Source organism: Miniopterus natalensis, chromosome 9 (assembly GCF_054644295.1).
Source record: "Miniopterus natalensis isolate mMinNat1 chromosome 9, mMinNat1.hap1, whole genome shotgun sequence".
Lineage (NCBI taxonomy): Eukaryota > Metazoa > Chordata > Mammalia > Chiroptera > Miniopteridae > Miniopterus > Miniopterus natalensis.
In genome coordinates, this window is record NC_142089.1 from 30,441,985 (window position 1) to 30,464,718 (window position 22,734).

The 22,734-nt window shown below is 35.5% G+C and overlaps 1 protein-coding gene and 1 pseudogene across 2 annotated transcripts in view; both read left to right on the forward strand.

Moving 5' to 3' along the window:
* ZFYVE9 (zinc finger FYVE-type containing 9) overlaps positions 1–22,734 on the forward strand; it is a 91,360-nt gene that overhangs the window by 14,148 nt on the left and 54,478 nt on the right. For both annotated transcript variants that reach the window (XM_087820432.1, XM_087820431.1), the window contains 2 exons: positions 15,669–15,773; positions 19,013–19,118. In XM_087820432.1, coding sequence (XP_087676558.1) covers positions 19,049–19,118 — 70 coding nt within the window. In that variant the 5' untranslated portion in view covers positions 15,669–15,773; positions 19,013–19,048. The remainder of the gene's footprint in view (positions 1–15,668; positions 15,774–19,012; positions 19,119–22,734) is intronic.
* On the forward strand, positions 13,824–14,791 carry LOC107535412 (small ribosomal subunit protein eS27 pseudogene; annotated as a pseudogene).

Sequence of the window (22,734 nt, forward strand, 5' to 3'; positions counted from 1 at the left end):
AATAAATTTTATTGTTTCATCTATCAAGTGAAACTGGCATCTAAAAAATTTAAACTGAGAATTCATGCAGTGAAGAATATGACTCAGTACAGTTTGGTGTTGCTGCCTTCATTTGTGCTAAGGTACTGTGCAAGCAGTTCTACCCATTATGTGCAAATATGGCCATCCATGCAAATGTCACACAGTGAAAAAATCATACTAAGTCCTCATGTTTTAGTGTTATTATGAAAATAGTGTTTTCATTTGTTTTTTAACTTTTTTACTGAATTTATTGGTGTGATATTGGTTAATACAATTATATAGGTTTCAGGTATACAGTTCTATAATATATCATCTGTATGTTGTATTGTGTGTTCACCACCCCAAGTCAAGTCTCCTTCCATCACCATTTATCCACTCATACCCTCTTCTACCTCCCACCACTCCCCTTTCCCTCTGGTAATCACCATACTGTTGTCTATGAGGTTTTTTGGTTGGTTATGGCTTAATCCCCTCACCTTTTTTACCCAGCTCTACAACCCTCCTCTCTTCTCATAGCTGTCAGTCTGTTCTCTATCTATGAGTCTGTTTCTATTTTGTTAGTTTATTTTGTTTATTACATTCCACATATGAGTGAAATCATATGGTACTTGTCTTTCTCTGACTGGCTTATGAAAATGGTGTTTTTAAAAAATAATTGGCATACAACATTGTATTAGTTAGAGGTGTACAACATAATGATTTGATATACCTATGAAAATAGTTTTGACCTTACATACTTTCTGAAAGAGTTTTGTGGATCTCTAAGAATCTGTGGGCCACAGATTGAGAACCATTTGGAGTAATCTAAGTTCATCTCATTTTGTGCTTGGATGCTTTCAAACAACCTGAACTTTACCTTGTAAGATTACCTAGCTTGTTTTTAAAGTTTTGTAAATTCAACACCCTGGTTAGATGAAGTCCATTGAGTATTTAACTGACTTAATCATTAAAAAATGCTTTAATATAGTGCTTAATTTGCACTCTTCCTTGTTTTTAGTCTGAATACTGCTTGTTCATACTTATTAACTCTACCCTGATGACTTAAAAAACAACTAGTTTTAAGATTTACATTCCATATTTTCTTACTCTGAGCAAATCTCTTATAGCAGTTGATCTTTTGACATTTAAATCCTCTGAGATTCATGCAATAAAAGCTTTGTTTCTCTATCTCCTTTGGGAAAAGGCAAGTAAATTTAGGACTAGTGGAATATTTTCAGCAGATTCTTGAAATGAAAGCAGTTAGAAGTGTTAGTTGCATTATAGTATTATAGTATGTATTTTGTTATATCTAATATAGTGGTTTCTGTGCAAAATTCGGAGGTGCCTTAAGAGTGAGGTAGGACTTTTCATCTAATATAGTCATTGTTTAAGGAAACTATTATTAAAATCTCTCATAAGTGAGAATAGAAACAAAATTTTTGTTACAGATTAGATTCATTAATAACAAATTCTAGATGGATTATCAAGAATCTTTTAGTGTATTGAAATTTTATTGTTTTGAGTTTTGTTGAATATAATTGGCACTTAGCCAGCCTTAATCTGATTCCCCCCCATAAGTCCCTCATGCTCATGTACTACTCTCTACCCATAGATATTTGTAAAGTTGCTTCTTCATATTCAGGTCTTGACATAAATGTCACCTTCTCAGTGAGACATTCTCTGGCTGCCCTATCTAAAATTGTAATCCTCAAACTTTCTTTTCTTTTTTTATTTTCCTCTTTTGCATGTATCATCTAGTGCACCATATATTTTACATGTTTATATTGTTTATTATTCATTTCCACCCATTAAAATGTAAGCTCCATGAAGGTTGGGTTTTGTGTATTTTTTATATGTTGCTGGATGTGGTTTGCTAGTATTTTGTTGAGGATTTTTACATGTATATTCCTAAGATATATTGATCTATAGATTTCTTAGGATGTCTTTCCAATTTGGTATCAGGGTAATTTTAGCCTCAGAGAATGAATTGGAAAGTGCTCTCTTCTTTACTATTTCTTTTTTTTTTTGGAGGGAGGGGGGATAAGTTTGTGAAAGATTGGTATTGATTTGCTTTTTAAATATTTGGTAGAAGTCACCATTGATACCACCTCAGCTTGGTATGGAAGTTTTAAAATTTAATTTCTGGAAGTTTTACAATTAATAACTCAATCTCTTTACTTATTTACAGGTCTATTTAGAGTCTCTTTTTTTATGTCAATTTTGGTAGTTCGTTTCTAAGAATTTATTCATTTCATCTAGGTTGTCTAATTAGTGTACACTTGTTCATAGTATTCTTTTATAATCCTTTTATGTATTTATTTAAATATATACTTGTTGATTTCAGAGAGAGGAAGGGAGAGGGAGAGATAGAAACATTGATGATGAGAGTCAATGATCAGCTTCCTCCCGCACGCCCCCTGCTGGGGATCAAGCCCAACCCAGAATTGAACCTTGATCTCCTGGATCATAGGTTGACGCTCAACCACTGAGCTATGCCTTTATAATTCTTTTAAACTCTCATAAATTGCTCTAAGGTCAGTAGGAATGGTATTACTTTTGATTTTAGTCATTTGAGTCTTCTTACTCTTTCTTGGTTAGTCTAGCTAATGGTTTGCCAATTTGCGTGATCTTTTCAAAGAAGCAACTTCTGGTTTTGTTGCTTTTCTCTATTTATTTCCATTCTAATCTTCATTATTTCCTTCCTCCTGCTTGCTCTGGGTTTTGTTTGCTCCTCTTTTTCTAGTTTCTCAAGGTAGAGCGTTAGATTATCATTTGAAATTTTACTTTAAAAAATAGATGTTTATAGTTATAAACTTCTCTCAAAGATTTCTTTCACTGAATCCCATAAGTTTAGGTGTTTCATGTTTGTATTCTTATTAGTCTTAAAGTATTTCTAATTTTCCTTGTGATTTATTTATTATTGGACCTGTTGATTTTTCAGAGAGTTGTTTAATTTCCACCAATTTTTAAAAATGTCTCAAATTTCCTTCTGTTAATTAATTTCTAATTTCATTCCATTGTGGTCGGAAAACATACTGTGTATGATTTCAATCCTTTTAAATTTATTGAGGCTTGCTTTATGACTTACTTTATGGTCTCTCTTGACTCATGTGCACTTGAGAGGAATGTATATCCTGCTGTTGTTGGATGGGATGTTCTGTAGATGTCTATTCAGTCTAGATAGTGTATAATGTTCACAGTTTCTGTTTCCTTGCTAATTTTCTCTCTAGTTGTTTTATCCATTATTGAAAGTGGGGCATTGAAGCCTAGAACTATTATCGTTGAATTGTCTATTTCTCACTTCAATTCTCTCAGTTTATATTTCATGTATTTTGGGGCTCTGTTGTTACGTACTAACTCTACCTTTAATTCTGATGCATAATATGGATTGGACTGTGTATGTTAAAAATTTGATAACTAAATAAAGCATTGATCTCATCATATATCCTGTAAACAATAAATTAATTTGTTTTGATATAGCTTTGATGCTTAAATGATTTTGACTAGTAGTTATGTATTAAGTATAGATTACATAAAGAAGCACTTGTCTCTGAGAAGACGCTTCACTGGGGCAGTGGTTCATTATACGGGCTTATGAGCATGTAAGTAAGGCACAGTGAACTATAACAGTTTAAACACGGTTGAGATAACGTATTTAAATAATTATTTTGCCAGTGTGTTAATTTTTATTGAGAGTAAAGGGCAAGTGATAGTATTATAATGTTCCTTGACTGTTCCTGGAAGAATTTGAGTCAGTACCAATTATTATAAAACTGTTAACAGTATCTACCTTTGTAGAAGCAAGTCCTGAGTCATATCTGGCTTAGAGGAAGACGCAAATAGAGAAGTATCCATTATGTTATATTTTATGGCTAGTATTTCTTTTTAATCTTCATAGCAATCTTTTGATGTGGGTGGTGTTGCTCTCACTTTACAAATGAGCAAATTGAAACTCAGAGACTTATTAATTTGACTAAGGTCACCTGGTGATTGCTCTTTTCATTTTCTATCATTCTTTTAGTCTTTCATTAAACAAATATGCCAGGCTGTGGAGATACAGCCATGACCCTGTCAGACATGATCCTTTGCACTCATGAAGTGAATTGTTTGGTTGAGTCCTTTTACCTAGACTTTGAGCCACATTTCATGTAGTTGTGACATATATTTGTAGAATACTTTATAAAATACTTTTGCGTTGTTACCTAATTTTATAATTCTTATTGCAGTTTTGTGACTCTGGTGGATTAGATATTATTGATATTATTCTCATTTGAAAACTGAAGGAAACTGAGACTTAGGAATATTAAAGCCATGTGGTTAGTAAATGGCAGAGCTAGCACTCAGTCCCAGGTCACCTGGCACCAAGAATACTGTACTACTTCTATTACACTGCATTGTCTCATTGTTTCACATGAAAGTATAAGCCTAGATCGCCAAGAGTGATATCCTAGAAAGTAACCAGACCAGCAGCACTTAGCAAAGCAGAGCAAGGCATGTGGGAAAGGGGAAAACATCAAGAGGCTCAAGCAGCTGTGTCTAGTGTGCTGAAATTAACTTTCTCTGAAATAATGCAGTGAGAAGAGACTATAACATGAGAAACATTGCACAGACATGGTCTCAGAAGCATGTAGGTGGGCATCCAGGGTCTTCCCCCTCCTCCTTCCTGAAAAAAGACTTAGACAGTGAATTTAAGAGGAAGAGACCCGAGTAAGCAACACCGGACTCTGTACAGAGCTATCTGCAGCTGTAAATCAGAGTATAATCTTTATATGAGGAGAAGGGATTGCTTGTTTTACATTGACTACCTTAGCTACTTTCATGAAGGTACAGAGATAGCAATCTATTCAGTAAAAACATTTGAGTGCTTCCTCTGTGTAAAAGCCCCGTTAGGCATTGTGGGAGTGATAGCAGGATAAGCATGACACCATACTTGCCCACAAGGAGCTTGTAACCTAGTAAGGAGATTCTGCATTCATTCAAACAATACTTGTTCATCCAGAGTCTAACATGTGTCATGCCCTGTACCAGGTGTTTAGGACACAAGAGTGGAGATAACGTAGAAACTGCTTCTAAGCCTTTAGCTTATACTCCCCATTGCTTAGAGAATATTTCTTTACTTTGGCAATTAGAAACCTTTTAAAGTAGAGAGCAGGACCTGAACTTCTCTTATTAAAATAGCCGTCAATACTAGACGATAGCTTTTGGATCAGAGTTTAAGTGTTAACTAGAAAATACGTACATCATATTTAAAAGTCATAGGATTAATGCCCAGGATGTGTAAAGACTCTGACAAATCATTAAGAAAAATACAAACATTCTAACAAAAAGAATGGGCAAGGATTTGAAGAGAATATCACAGAATAGGAAATTCAAAAGGTAAAAATATATATCTATCTTATTAGTAATCAGAGAAATGACGATTCAATAATGAAATACTATTTTTACCTCTCTTACTGGAAAAAAATAGAAGTTGATAATAGCAAATTTAAGTAATAATGATAAGAAAACTTTAAGGAACTTCCTCTATGACAGGCACAACAGTCCTGTGAAGTACTATTTTCTTGATAGGGAACTTGAGAGACAAGGATAGAGTAACTTGCCTAAGGTGAAACATCTAGTACTTGTTGACCTCGAATTTGAACTCAGACAAATCTGTCTCTAGAGCCTGCATTCTTTTTTTTTTTTTTAAGTTGATTTTTAGAGAGATAGAAACATCAATGATGAGAGTCATCGATTGGCTGCCTCCTGCATTCCCTCTACTGGGATTGAGCCTGCAACCTGGGCATGTGCCCTGACTGGAATCCAACTGGCAACCTTTCAGTGCATGGGATGATGCCCAACCAGTGAACCACACTGGCCAGGGTTAGAGCCTGTACTTTAATCGCCAAAGCTGTGCCCTTGTCTGGGTTGATTACCATTATTCTGTATGCTCAACCTCTAGAACAAAACTTACCATAAAGAAAGCACTTAAATATATGTTGAATGAATTTTTAAACTGAAAATGTATTAGGCACATTTTTTGGAGGGTAATTTGTTAGTATCAGAAAGGACACACATTAATTCCATTTCTTAATGTGTATCTTTAAAAAAGACGTATATAAGGAGGCATGCACAAGGGTATTCATGGTAGGCAGCATTCTTGGTATTTGTGGAAAAATAAGGGAAAATGTAAATGCTCATTAGTGCTATAAATAACTAATAAACATATTAGTAGTTACTTGTAATGATATATAATTAATAAATATAAGTAACTAAGAAAACTATGATGTGGGTATATTTTAGAATCCTGTATGCATAGTTAAAATGAATGAAATAGTTAATCTGAAAAGATATCTAGGATATATTATTGAATGGAAAAAGCAAGTTCTATTTTTATAACATAGGAATGAGGAAGGCTTTTTTGTAAGCATGATGTGAAATGTAGAAGCAATAGAGGAAAATAATGATGAATTTGACTGCATAAAATGGAAGACTTCTATGTAGAAAAAAGAACAAACATTAAACTGGGACAAGATTCTAAACATGATATATATAAAGAATATTTATGGACAATTAGTAGGAAGGCCAGTAAACATATGGAAGTTGTAAATTTAAAATACAGATTAGAAAATCAGGTCTCATTTCCTATCTGTGAAATTGGCAAAGGTTGATAATTCTTAGTAACTATGAGCTTGTAGAAAAAATTCTTTATACTCTTGGAGGAAATATAAATAAGCACAGCATGTTTGGTGGAAATTTTGGCAAAATTTATTAAAATTAAGATGTATATACTATCCTTGTCTCAAATTTATATACAATAAATCCCTAAATATACTTTTATATTCTTTGAAATTCTCTTATTAAAATAGCAGTCAATACTAAATATACATTTAGGGATTTATTGTATATTTAAAATGTAAAGATACATGTACAAAGATATTAATTATATTTGTATAGGTATACAAGTATGGAAACAAGGTGTTCATTGGTAGGGATGAGAGTTAAATTGTACATTCATGTAATAGAGCACTGTTAAGCTGTTTAAAAATATTGGCAAATCTAAATGTACATGCATGCCTTATTTCACACACTTCTGTATAGTGCTGATTGATTATAATGCTATGTGAAATAACATGAATATATTAAAACAGTAGACATGTATATATTTTTAAAAATCTGTTATACTTTTTATTGTTATAGATGGTTAATAGACTTAACGTGGTGATCATTTTGTAAGGTATTTAAATGTTGCATCACTATATTGCACACCTAAAACTAATATAATATTGTTATATATATATCAATTCTACTTTAATAAAAAATTCATTATAGTACCCTGTTGATCTATATCTTTTTCTTGCTCTGCTGTGCATAATACTATTATCTGTAGTGGGGTAATTAATAAATTCAGACATACTATAGTCTAATGTTTATATGTTATTGAACTAGAGCTTTGTTTTCTTTTTCTCTTTTTTCTTTTATTAGTAAGACAGGGGAGGAGGAATATTATTTTCAAATACATACATACCCAGTTGTTAAGAGTCTGGGATATAAAACCAGATTCCCTGGGTCCAGATCCTGGCGCTGCTCCTGTGTGTAACTGTGCAGGTTAACTTCTTTTTGCCTTCATTTCCTTGTTATTCATTCGACAAGTATTGGTGTGCTTACTGCATGCCATACACTATTCTGGATGCCAGCAACACACCAAGGAGAATTAAGACAAAAATCGACTCTCTTGTAGTATATACACATTCTGGAGGACTTAATTCTATACCTACTATTTAGGCCTGTTAAGTGGATTAAGAGTTTAATACCTATAAAGCATTTGGAACAGTGTATGGTACATAGTAAGTGGATAATAAATAATAATAATAATATTCCCTCTCCCCCCAAAAAAGACACACAGAGGGTTGATTTAGTAACTGTTTTATAGAAGTTTTTCTTAAATACAGTGACAGTAAAGGCTATATGAAACTGTTTCAGTATATTCTTTTTTTTAAAAAAATATATCTATTGATTTCAGAGAGAGGAAAGGAGAGGGAGAGAGAGAGAGAGAAACATCAATGATGAGTCATCGATCAGCTGTCTAGCCCACAACCTGGGCATGTACTCTGACTGGGAATCAAACCCCAATCGCCTGGATCCTAGGTCGACACTCAACCACTGAGCCATGTCTGGCTGGGCTCAGTATATTCTTACATTTGCCCTCAATCTGGGTGCTCTCATACACTCTCAGTCTTTGAGCTCTAACTTGGCAGCCAATAAGTAAGTGTTCTACCACCTTAAGTTGAGTGTGCTAGATGTTAGGGGCAATATTTACAGTGGTTCTTTTAAGGACTCTTGGTGGAAGTGGTAGAGAAATTAAGGGGATAAAAATCAACAAATTATTAAAATTGGCAAATTGAAGGTCATCATAAACAATAAAGCCCGGGAGGATTGACTAATAATTATATAGCATTTAATGGGAAAAATGAAATGTTATAGTTGTATATATTAATTTGTAAATTCACAAAATCTCAGTATGTATTCATAGGATAAATATTTATTTACCGGCTGTCAGGTGCTGTGCTTAGTGCTGTCAGTACTTTGGTGAACAAGACAGTTATGGAACCTAGCCTCATACAGCTGATATGTTACAATGTTACAAAACTAATTATAGAGTTATAAGAGCTGTGCAGGAAACCTAGTCTGAGGGGGTCAAAGGAGGACTTCCTTGAGGAATTGAGACTTAATCTGAGACCTGAGGTTGAGTGAGTTTGTATTAGTCAGGAGGAGAGAGTCAGAAGAGTGGGAAACAGCAGTCCAGTGAGGGGGAACAGCATGGGTAAAGGACCAGAGGGGAAAGGAACATGATACCCATGAGGACTAGGAAGATGTCAGTGTAGATGGAGGGAAATAAACAGGAAGGAATGTGGCAAAAGAATAAGAGGGAGAGTTAGTCAAGGGTTAAATTATGGAGGACTTTATAAAGTCATAGTAAGGAGTTTTTATACTAAGTACAATAGAAAACAATTGAGTTGCAAGTAGAAGAATCACTTTATTAGATCTTTTTAAAGATTACTATAACTGCTAAGTGGAGAATGGATTGGGGGAGGAGGTGGCAGAGTAGATACAAGATGATCATTGAAAACGTCATTTCAGTATCCAGATGTGGAATAATGGTGGCTTGGACCAAGGTAGTGGTTGTAGACAGTAGATGAATTTTCATTTATTTTAGGAGATGATTGAATGTTGATGGTGAGCATCATGGAGGAGGAGGGATAGGGAATGACTATATCATGAGCAACTGGGTAGATGATGATATAAGGAACAGAAGAAACAGCGTTGGTTAGTATGAGACTCGATGTACATAGTGAGTTTGAGATGTCTGTGAGACATGGAGGCTTGAATAGGCGCTGTATATATAGATTTAGAACCCAGAAAAGGGGTCTGAAGTGGGGAAAAGGAAATTAGACTTGTTAACAGATGGTGTTTGAGGCAGTGGTAGTAGATAGAATTTCTTTGGAAAAGAGTATAAATCAAGAAAAGGAGAGGACTGAGAAGAACCCTGAGTAATTTCAACATTTAAGATTGGGTAGAAGAGGAGTCAGGGGTGAAGGAAAGAGGGGGATGTCTAAGAAGGTGGAGAAAGTCAATTTTTAGTGTTGCATAAGACACGGAAGCAGAGTTTTATAAAGGAGGAGGGTGTGACCTATAATTGAATGTTGCTAAGGTGGGGAAAGAAGCCAGCAAAGAATGGGGGTGTGCATGGGAGGTGGGTGGAAGGAGGGAGACATTGAGAGTTGACAACTTTTGAGGAAATATTCCTCTTAAATGTGAAGGGTTCACTGTTTGAAATTTGAGGTGTAGTGAAACATCCAAATGGAGAAATATTGTATGTTAGGTAGGTGAAGCCGTGGTCCTCAATTTGAGTGAGATGAGGTTTAGAGAAACCTAAGTCATTCACATGGAGATGGTAGTTATAGACTTTAGAAGAAAAGGGAGCCAATAATAGTCCTGGGAGAGCCCTACAGTTAGAGATTTTCTTTGGCTTGTTATTAAATAATATTATAATGTTCATAATACAATTAATTTGGGCATGGACTTGCTTCATCCAATTTAGTTATCCCAAGCATTGGCTGAGACAGTTTATGTTATGCTCTTCTTAAATTTGACATTGTTAAAAGTAAGATATAATGCTCTAAATGTTCACAAAAAGTTGTCATGACAGGAGCAAACATAGTATCTAATTTTATTGCAAGTATTAAGGTATACAATTTATGAATTTACCAATTTGGCTAGTTTTCCAGTAGTTGGTACTGGTATGTGAAATATGTCACATGTAGTGACTGGATTGTGAGTCCTAACTCCGCTTTGCATATACTCTTATTACTCTTGGTGCACACAATTTGTGGTATACAAATAATATTTCTCTGTCAGTCTGCTACCTAGAATGATCCAAATGATAGGACCCTATCCCCAGTGAATTTATCTCTCATATATTATCAACTTGTAGATAATAAAATCAGAGTTAGTGTCCAGTTTTTGAACTTTTAGATATGCAATTAAGGTTGAAACTCTGATTTTGATATTTTGTGTCTCAGTTTATATGATGCTATTGGGATATATTTGTTAAGATTTTTGTTGCAAGTTAAAGAAATCAACTGGAGCTTACTTAAGAAAAAAAGGAAGTTTTTAAAGGATACTCGGATATCTCACAGAATCCCAAATCAGAGATTGCAGCTGTATCTCTCATTAATAGTGTAGAAGGGTCTGTGATTCATTTAACTTAGATCAGGAGCTCACATCAGGTTAATAAATTTGCTAGGTTGATAGGTTTCCCTTAAACATGGCATTTTATCCTGCAATAAAAAGTTACGTGTGCATAGGGAGTTAGAGGTGCGCAAAGATAGAATTCTGTTGGCAAAGATAATCCAGTAAGTTTCTGCTGTCTAGAAATTAGAGATGACCTTGTGCTGATTGTTTGTCATGAACAATCTATATGCTACTTTAGAGCTGTTGTATATCGGAATAGTTTCTGACCCTATACCATGTATATATACATTTGTTTATATGGTCTTGAATTTTATTACTCCAAACATGAGAATTATACATATGTTCCTTATTTTAGTGCCAATCTCAAATCAGTTACTGTTCTAGAGATTTTAGTGCATATGTATATTTGATACATTTTTTATCATGTTTCCCAGTATTTGTTAAACTACTGTGCTTTTTGTTTAGTGTATACTAGGTGAAAACAATCCCCTGGTTCTAATTCAATGTTTGTGAAAGATGCCAGATTCATACCCTGGAAATTGAAGCCCTGTGTGAATGTGGGATAGCAACAATGTCAACTTCCCTGATCCTGTTCTCTTAATGCACTTTGGTCCTGATTTGCAGGAAAAAAGCTCTTCTCAAAGATCATCTCATTTCTTTTTTCTCCCACTGTGAGTGAGAGTGTTCATATTTAAGGGGTTTTATTTTAGGATCAAATGTACTTAGCCTCTTCAGAAAGTTGAACAGTTGGGTTACTTTTTTGTTCCTGTATTTCTTTTCATTGTTCAGACTTAAATTGATCACTTAAGACCAATGGCCCTGATGTATTCGTGGTTCAAATCACACTCTGCCTTTCCCTTCTAATTCTTTCACACACACTTTTTTTTTGACAATAATTTATTGAGCACTTACATATCAGATCTAAGTGAGGCACATTCTTCTTCATCATTAAAACTGTCTTGCAAAGTATAGTTTTCATATACAACATAAAGAAACTGAGACTTAGAAAGGGTAAGTAGCTTGCTCAAAGCTGCAGTGCTGTTAAATGCTAGAGCATGGATTCCAACCTGGACTTCCAGAGTCCTGCGCCAGTGCTCTTTCACCAAGCTCCGTTGACTACTCATAAAAGGTGTTTATTTGGATTAAACATCATACAGGCAGGTCTGTTACATGTTGGTCGTTGTTGATTTGGAATTCAGTTTGCTAGATATTCCATTGTTGTATTCATAGATACTCTTGAATCACACTTTTTCTTTCTTTAAAGGTAAGTCATCAAACTAATAGGAGCTGTCTGAAGAGTTGTGATTATGGATAGAAAGCCTTGATAAACATGGTTTAAGTCTGAACTGTTCTTTAGTATGCAAACTAATAATTTTATGTTGGTATTAATAAACTTTGAAATAGTAAATACATTAGAGTCTTAGTCTCAGCACAACTCTTGGGATCCTTTGTATGGAAAAATTTCCTAGGTGGAAGTGCTGTGAAAGTAAATCCTTTAGTTGTTTTACTTGGTGTCACAAGTGGTGATGAGCACTTACTCTGTGCCAAACATTATGCCATATGCTAGGGATGTGATGATAAGTAAGACAGAAGCAGTCCTTATCCTGAAAAATCTCAATAGCCTGGAAGGGAGAGACAGGTAGTTAAAAAAATCATCATTCAGTTGATAAGAGCTATGATAGAGGAAGTAAAAGATAAACAAGAAAGAGGGGGCACTTATCCCAGACCTAGATCAGAAGGGCTTCCTGGAAGATGTGATGTGTAGGGTAGGGTAAGGAGGGTAAGTAAGAATTAGTCAGGAAACAGTGTCAGGGACAGAGTATTCTAGGCCTAAATAATGATGAGTGAAGGAATATTTTATTTTTTGTTAATCCTCACCTGAGGATAAATGTTCCATTGATTTTCTAAAGAAAGTGGAAGGGAGGGAGGAAGGGGGGGAGAGAGTGCAACATCGATATGAGAGAGACACATCAATTGGTTGCCTCCCACATGCACCCCTGACTGGGGCTGGGGATCGAACCTGCAACCCAGGTACATGCTGGGAATTGAACTCATGACCATTTGGTGCAGGGGCCGACACTCTTAACAACTGAGCCACACCGGTCAGGGCCAGTTTATTTCTTTATGAAGCATTTGTTGAGCACTATGTGGTATGCTGTGGGTTACAGAGAAGGAAGACCTATAGCCCTTGTTTTCAGTGAACTCCCACAGTCCATTAGGGGAGATAGACATTGCAGGCATATCAGAAGGTGGAGATGAGGTACAGGATTGAAAATAGAATGCTAAGGAAAATGTACTGTGAAGTCATAATTTCAATGTTGAGATCATTCACTATCTGTGTGTTTTTTATCCAGCCATATTTAAGCTGCTTAGGGGAATGTATGGAGTAGGTAGACAGTTGGATTTAACCAGGCTTGAGGTTTTGCCAGGTGAGGCTAGAAGGTCAAAGGGATATGATTCCAGAAGAAAAAAAACCTATGATCTTTGGGATAATTACATGGTATTGTTGGACTTGTCTCACACATTAAAATATACCTATGCACGCGCTCGCACACACACACACACACACACACACACACACACACACACACACGATTTGACTTTGAATATCTAGAATTTATTTGTTTTTAAGAAAACTTCAGTTAGCTAGGTATTAGAGGGGAGGACCTTACTTTTGTCTCATTTTCATTTTGACTTTGGTACATCTATCTACCCTATATAGCCCTTTCATACTTCTAATATGATTTAGTTCTTCTTGATAAATGTAAGTCTGTTCCTTAGCTTCAGCAGCTCTTCTCATGTAGAGTATATAGTATGTACACATTTTTTTTCAAGTTCTCAAGACAGGAAAATCTTTCACCAATGATTTTAATTCCATACCTACACACACACTCTCTCTCTCTCTCTCTCTCTTACTTTTATTAGTGTTTCTTTTATGTTGAACTTGCTCCCAGGCCATTAAGTTTTTATTTCTTCAGTTTCTTCTGGGATATCTTTTTCTTCTGTGCAATCTCCTCTTCTGGTTTAGAAACAATCTACCTTTTTCAATAAGGATCATCTCAGTATGACAGGGAAAGTTCATGTATGGAATAATCCACCCATGAGCTCTGTAAGTTCTGCGCCTCATCTTGTGAGTTCTGTTCACTTGGATGTGCCCAATGACCAGAGAATCTACATCTAAACCCTTAAGTTCAGCATTGCTATCTGCATTTTTAAGCATGTGCAGCAAAAATTCAGCACTCTTTTTGGGCCACTGATCCTTGTCCAGCCCCACTGTTTTGCCTAGGCACACCTACCAACTCCACCATTGTAACGACAGAATGGCACACATTGTTTCTGTAAAGTGACATCCTTCAGATACTTGGTGGCTTTCTGAATATGCATACCTTTGATGGCCTGGGCAGTTTCACAAGTGTTCTTAAAGTGAACACAAAGATTTGAACCTCTTGATTTGCATGGTTTTGTGGGGTTTTCTAGGTCAAGCGAATAGCAAACCATTTTCAGAGGTCATCTCTGGCTACTTTCCTGAAGAGCTCATTCCATATTTTTTTATTGGTTTCTAGAAGTTTAGACCTTTTTCTTATTCTCTTATTTTTTAGTAAGCACATAATTTTCACATCACATAATGGAATCATGTTTGTAATATCAACAAATGTCTTTTAGTGCCTCAGTTTATCTTTAAAATTAAGTGATGCCCCTTCCTGGCAGTGATGACCTCCCCACAACAATATGCCTCTCGCTAAAGATCTCCTTCATCCCTCTCCGGAAGAGGAGAAGAGGAAACACAAGAAGAAGCGCCTGGTGCAGAGCCCCAATTCCTACTTCATGGATGTGAAATGCCCAGGATGCTATAAAATCACCACCATCTTTAGCCATCGGTAGTTGGCACAAATGGTAGTTTTGTGTGTTGGTTGCTCCACTGTTCTCTGTCAGCCAACAGGAGGAAAAGGAAGGCTTATAGAAAGATGCTCCTTCAGGAGGAAGCAGCACTAAAAGCATCTTCAATTAAGATGAGTGGGGAACCATCCCAATAAACACATTTTGGATTAAAAAAAAATTAAGTGATGTCCATTAGATTCTCTCTAACATACGTTCTTGTTCTGAAAATTCTATAACTGTATGTTAGATATTTTATACCGATAATATGAGATTCTTAGTTTTATTCTGATTAGTTTCCATTACTAATCTTGTTCAAGGCTAAATTAAGCTCTTGAAGAATTTCAGATTATCTCTGAGCAGTTGTAGAGGCATTTGTTGAACTACTGTAACTTCATGGATATTGTCATATATTCAGAAGAAGGAAATAACATTTGAGAAAGCTTTGTCTTTTGCATATCCCTGAGAGTATAGGTTGAAATTTGGTTAATAGATTCATTGCTTCTAAGCAGAAGAGGACTGGAATAATAAGAGACTTCATTTGGAGGAAAACAGTTGTTTGGCAATAAAAATCTTAGCAGGAAGCTTTCAAATCATTTTAAGAATTCTTTGTAGGTAGGAAAAAGAAATCACACTAACAGAGGACTTTCTTGTGAAGCAGCAGTTTTGTTAGCTTTGTATTCTTGAAGGACCTATTGTAATATAAAATCAGTGGTATTTTTATGAATTAACATAGTTAAAAGACATGAGGTAGAAAGTGCCTGCCTTGATGTTTCACTTTGTATTATCTATTGAAAATAAGAAGTGTACAAAAATCTTCAACTGTTCATTGAAATGTTTACCTGTTGGCCTTTTTAGACAATAAAATGTATCTGCTATTGCATTCCATTTCATGCTGGCCAGCCACACACTTGAATCTGAAGATGATCTGAAGATGTAATTGTAATTTATTGTTTAAGCCCCATAGCTTTTATTTATCTGGCTATGATAGGTTTATATGAAGCAAATTAGGGCTTATTGCTTTAGCAAATGTAGTGAGCAATGTGTTTTTTCTTTAGGATCAAACAGAGCGTACTGAATCAGCAGGACTGGCTGGTAGTGCAGCAAGCATCATGATTAAGCACAGAGAAGTCTGCTTCTTATCACATGTTTAAGCGGAAAAGGTAAGAAAACCAACGTTCTAATTTCTCCTAGAGCTTGAACTGAAGAAAACAGCTATTATCTATAGAAGATAATGCTGATGTATATAAGCTGCTTGGTTCATTTATAACATTGCCCCTTGTTAAATCAGGAGTATAAGAAAATTTTGACTTAAATTCAGAACAAAAGAGTATTTTTAAATTACTGTTGAATTACGTAAAAAATGCTAATTTCTCTACCAGTGCTTGGCTTCTCCCTTTTATAGTCAACTCGTACCTTGAGCATAGAAAGGTCATTTCACCATGAAAAAGAACAAGGATTTGAGCAATATTGTTAAGAGCAAATAATAGTAATCTACCCAATTAATGCAATTTATATTTCTAGTCATCATACAAGAGCTCAACAATTAAAGCTAATTTCAGGGCAGGGAAATCAGAAATTTAGATTTAATTACATTATTTTGTATTTTTAGATTACTTATGAAGAGCAGTACTTGATATTTTATTTATCCGTTCATCAGTTGGTAGATCATTTAGGTCATTTCTACCTTTTGGCTGTTATGAATAATACTGCTAGAAACATATTAATGAGTGTATGTAGTTCTCTCCTGTTTATCACATGACGATTTGTCACTACAGAGATCTTTCACTTCTTTATAGTCGCATGCACCCTTCTTTCCCCACTATCCCATGTTTTATGACCTTTTTAAAATTAATAGCATTATTACAAGTCACAAGAAGAGCTTAGTAAGCGTAGAGATAAACCATGTTATGTTTATGAATGGGAAGAATTAATATCATTCCCAATCTTGAGTGAGAAGCAGGCTAGGAATTCTAATTTCTGAATGGTTATTTTATTGGCACTCTGTTGCATCCTGCTCCATTGCTGAATATAGGGGCCATTTGGGGTACCTCCCCCCACCAGCTGTTGGCTTTGTGCGGAGAGCCCGGTCTGGCTCCCTCCAATGCAGAAACTTCCTATAAATTTGCAGGCAGTAATTCCCATCCTCCTTCCCATCCTCCCTGCTGGCTTTCAAATCCTAGGCCTGAAGGTTGCTGTCTGTGGACTGCCACCGTTCAGTTCTCACTCATTACTGTGGCTTGGTTTTTTCCTGGTTTATGGCATCTGTGTATTTCCTTTTCTTGCTTTTGAATTTAAGTGTATAAACTTTTTTTGTTTTCTTGTTTGCTTTTTAATCCTCACTTGAGGTTATTTTTTCCATTGCTTTTCAGAGAGAGTGGAAGGGAGGGAGTGAGGAAGGGGGTGGGGAGAGAGAGAGAGACAGACATTGGTTGCCTCTCACAAAGGCCCTGACCAGGGCCTGGGATTGAACCTGAAGCCGAGGTATGGGCCCTTGGCTGGAATTGAACCCAGGACCCTTCAGTTCTCTAAGCACTGAGCCAAACCAGTTAGGACTAAACTTTTTAAACATAATCTATTTTGTCTATATTCACAGTGGAAAGGAATGCTTCCCACCAGCTAATTACACTCTTTTCTTTTGAAAAATTTCAAGCCTCTAGAAAAATTGATTGAATAGTACAATGAAGAGTCATATATCCTTTACCTGGATTCATCAGTTTTACCATTTAAAAAAAAATCCTCACTTGAGGATATGTTGTCTTTTTTTAAAAAACTTTTTTTTTAAAAAGTCTCTTCCTTTCAGAGAGAGGAAGGGGGTGGGGGGGAGAGAGAGAGAGAGAGACATCATTGATGAGAGAGTCATTGATCAACTGTCTCCTGCACGCCCCCCACTAAGGATTGAGCCCACAATCTGGGCATGTGCCCTGACTGGAGATCTAACCTCGATCTCCTGGATCATACATCGATGCTCAACCGCTGTGCCACACCGACAGGGCAGGATATGTTTTTTTTCATTGATTTTTAGAGAGAGAAAAAAAAATCGTTGTGAAAGAGAAACATCAGCGTGAGAGAGAAACATCAATCAGTTCCCTCCCATATGCATCCCAACTGGGGATCGAACCCCAACCTTTTACTGTACAGGACAATGTTCCAACCAACTGAACCACGCAGCCAGGGCAATTTTTACCATTTTGCCTCTTTTTCAAGCACCTTTCTCCCTCCTTTCTCTTTTCCCTCTCTTACCCCCACACTCACACTGACATACTTTTTTTTTTTCCCCTGAATCAGAAAAGAGTTAGTTGCAGATAACAAAACATGTCTTTCTTAAATAGTTCATTCGGCATCTCCTAAGAGTAAGGACATTCTCCTACAAAATCAATATATAATTATCACATTCAAGAAAATGATTGTTAATTCACTATACCCAATGTATAGTCCAAATTCCCCTGATTGTCTCATAAATGTTATGTTTTGCTTTGTGAATGTGTGTGTGCGTTTTTTATTTAGGAGCCAGTCAGAGTGTTCATGCATGGTATTTGATTATTTAATCTCTTTAGTCTCTTTTAATTTAGAATGATCTTGTTTTCTATAACACTGAATTTTTTGAAGAGTTTAGGACGACAGTTAACTAGATTTGTCTAATTGTTTCTTCATGATTCAATTCAAGTTAAAGACTTTTAGCAAGAATATTGTGTAGGTGAAGTTTTAAACTTCTCAATGCATCACATCAGGAGGTACATAATGTCAGCTTGTTAAAACTGTTGGTGAAGCTGTTTGATCATTTGGTTAGGGTAGTGGTTACCTTATCTTTTCACTGGAAACATACATTTTCTCCTTTGTAATGTCATCTGTGGAATGATACTTTGAGGTACTGTGAATATTTTCTTCCCCAATAACCGTTTACCTAGAGGTTTTACATCTATTTTTGATGTTTGCCTGAATTAATTAATTATTGTTGGAGTTTAATACAACTTATTGACTGGCTCTGTACGCTGTTCACTTATTCATTTCATAGGTATTTATTGAAAAGGTACTATATTAGGTTTTATGCTAATCACTTGGTGAGCACAGTCTAGTGTTTGTCTTGTGGTATCTACAGTCTTTTGGGAAAGATTGATATTAATCAAATAATTAGTGTGTATTTCTAGATTGTTATAAATATTATAAAGGAAATAATGGGATGCTGTGAGAGGTTATAAGGGGAGATTGCTTTTTTGGGTTCAGAGAAGACTTCCCTGTGAAAGTAAGCTAAGAGCTGAAAGATGTAGAATTATTTGGTAAGGAGGGATGTGTCGGAGGCAGTTGGGTAAAAGGTCCTGAAGAGGGACCTTTTGTATCAGTTGTTTTGTCTATAAATTATATTTTAACAGTTGAAAGTGTAATACAAATTTGATCTTTCTAGATTTAAACAAGTCTCTTAAGTGGTGTTTCCTCACCGATGGAGAATTACTTTCAAGCAGAAGCTTACAACCTGGACAAGGTTTTAGATGAATTTGAACAAAACGAAGGTGAGAGTTTACTTTCGCAAAGGCATTTGAATGTATTTATGATACAGAGGATGTGGAGTTATAAGAGGATGCAGTACTTTTTTAAAAAAGTAAAATCAGGTCCACTGACTTAATAATATTATATATTAACAGCCAGAGTTATAACTAACATTTTTAATCACTGTGTCAGATATTATGCTAAACCATTTACATGGATTGTATCACTTTATCTTTAAAATAATCCCATGAAAGTAGATCTTACTTATATTTTACAGATGAGAATAGAGGCACAGAGAGGTTAAGCAACTTCCCCAGAGTTTCTTTGCTAATAAGTGGCAGGATTGGAATCCAGGTGGTGTGATACTAGAGCCTGAACTCTACTATATATAACCAACTTATGGTCAAGAAAAGCTTTAAAATGCGTGATTGTATTTCCTAAACTAAGAAAAATAGCTTATTGAATATTGATTGACCGATAAAGGCAAGATATATTTTAAACCTAATTTTAAAAGATTAAGCAACTGTCAAAATGGTTAATTAAATTATTCATTTTTAAGGCTCGGTCTTAAAATGTCTGCTTACGATTAACTTCAGCCCTGGCTGGTGTCTCAGTGGTTAGAGCATCGGCCCCGACCACTGGAGGGTTGTGGTTTTGATTCATGTACTTGGGTTGCAGGTTCAATCCCCGGCCCCATCGGGGCGTGTGCAGGAGGCAACCAGTTGATGTCTCTCTCACATTGATGTTTCTCTTTTTCTCTCTCTCTTCCTCTCTCTTCTTCGCTCTTCTCCTCTCTTCTCTCTTCGTCTCTCTCCCCCTCCCTCCCTCCCTTCCACTCTCTCTAAAAATCAATGGAAAAAATATCCTTGAATGAAGATTAACAACAAAAGAGAAAAAAAAAAATTCATTTCATTTAGGGGAACTTTTTCCTTAAATTCCCCTCTCAGGATGACGTGAATGGATAAGCCATAATTAAATCTCTTTCACCTTACCCACCTTCCTTGAGGTTCTCTGTTTCTAACAGGAAATGGCATGTAACAAGTTTACAGAGTGATATATTTCCATCTAAAGTCCATGATTTTAGTAATGGCCTCCAAACCTTCACGATATCCAGTGATTCAGGTTGTTCTTTGATAGTAGATGGGAAGAGAGATTAGTTTTGATTTTGTTGCTTTGGGTCTATGATAGAGGAAGTCTTAAAGAGAATATGGGATCATTGGGGTAAGAAAGGAAAAGGGAGAGGAATGATACCTGGAATGGCCTGCTCTTCTCATATTTTACCATTGATGACCCAAAGCTAACCCACAACCCTAGGTTCATTCCTGATTCATGTAAATGTGAAACCTAGTCATTTAGGATTTTCTTGGATCTAGATGAGCTTTATATATACCAAGGTGGAAGATGTATTATCCTCCCAGTTTGAATCATTTATACAAGTATTTTCTCATTCATTTCTTTGGTTTGGCCCTCTCTGTATCACAGTTATTTCATGAGATATCTATACAGATGCTACACGTAATCTTGTGATTACTATACTTCTAAAATACCACTGACTCTAATGAATAAAACTATTAGTTCATTACATCAATCCCTCTGCCACTTCTTATAGACTCTAGTTGGGTACTTTGTATATTGTTGATTTCTAATACATTTTTGTTGATTCAATAAAAATTGTCTCTCTCAGTTTGAAAATAGAGCATTTTACATTTAAAAATGACTCCTTTAGAAAATGGAAAAGAATTTCAGAAGCTACCTTCTTGTAACTATATTGTTCATTTGTTTTGAGCTTTCTTTTTTAAAAATCTCAGTACCGGTTGCATTAAAACTACTGCTTCTAGCTTTGTACCTTTCAAAGTATTTTTAAAATGTTTTCTAATTTTGTGCTAATTTCCTCCTTTAAATGAAAAAATACCACACACAGACTGAGAAGACACTAGATAGTTAGCACTGTGCCCAGATAGTAGGGGGTTGAAAATGAAATTTTACTGTTTGATCATTCCTGTTTGACTATTATTAAATATTCGTGTAAGAAGCAGTATTTCCTTTTTTATTTCCATATGAACCAGCTTGGAAATATGATTTCTATTTTTAAAGGAAGCACATGTTACTAAATCTCAAGTTTCTGCGACCCCAAATTTGATAAACTCAGGAATTAACGCTTAGATACTAAGCCATTCTCCACACAGTTTGATGTGTTACAGCCTTTATAATCTGCCCTTTCTAGCTTCTTTTCACTACTTTTTTTTACATGAATTCTTTTTTCAACCCAAACTGATTTGCTTATTGCTCTCTCATATAGTTGTGTTGGGGGCTATACTTTTCCTTGTTCCCCTCTTATGAATGTCTTCTTTTCCAAACTTACATAAAATTGTCTTTGAAGCCCAGCCCATTTGCTCCTGTCCCCATGAATTCAAGGTCACTTTCTCAGCCTGTAAAATATCTTTCTCTTCTGAATTTGTTTTCTATTGCTACACAAGTTTTCAAATACTTATGCTATCCTGTACTGCTAATTAGATATTCGTATTTTCCCAACTAGATTATGTACTTCTTGGAGACCAGGGCTATTATTTAATTTTCATGTTCCTCAAGCCCAATGCTTTCACTATGGTAGATACTCACTTAGTGTATATTTATTGTGCACCTACTACATACCAGGCACTATGCAAAGTAAGGACTTACATTGATGGAAAGACATGGTTTCTGCCTGAAAAAGTCAGGTAAATTAACCATTGTATTACAGTATAATAAATGCTTTAATAAAAATATGAAAGGTGCTAAGGGAGCATTAAACATTAATGTTACTTCTGAGGGGAAAATATGTCTACATAATTTTAGGACTTATTATCAGATTTACTGAAGAAAGCAAAAAGGGTAGTAAGTGCATTATTTCTTATTTCTCTAATTAAACATACACATAGCACTGTAACTTGGGGGAAATAGCCATGATAGTTATCGTCTGCTAAAAAGTAAACAGATAAATGAATACTTTCTGCCAAATGTCCTTGATAATGTAAATATGAACCTAATTAATATATGGTGACATGGTTACAAGCAGAATTTCACATACTTCAGCAAACTTTTAAAAAACCTATTATGGACAAATTTCAAATATAGACAATAGTATAGTAAATTAGTCTACCCATTACCCAGCTTCTACAGTGACTGACATGCTTCCATTTTTGTTTCATTTATATCTTCAACCACTGCTCAGTCCCTGCTTCAATGTTGTGTTTTGACAGTTTTTCAGATAAAATTTACATACATTGAAATGTACAGATCTTAACTGTACATTTTTGACCAATAGATATATAACCATGTAACCCACATTCTAGCTATGATATAATTATAGAACGTTCTGTCTCCACAGAAAATTCCTTCTTTCCCTTTCCACTCAGTTACCACGCCTTTGTCACTGTTCTCCTTTTTTCACCTTAGATTAGTCCTCATTCCAAGTTAGGCTCGGCCAGTCCAATGCCTTCCCATTGCTGGCACCCCTCTCCCCCCAGGGACAGTCTGTGGCCACTAGATAGAGGTAGAATTCTTTTGTTGTCTGGAATGTTCTGGGATATTACCATGCAGTGACATATAATACAGGGAACAGTTGTAAATATATTTTCTTATTCTTAGCTAAGAATTGGA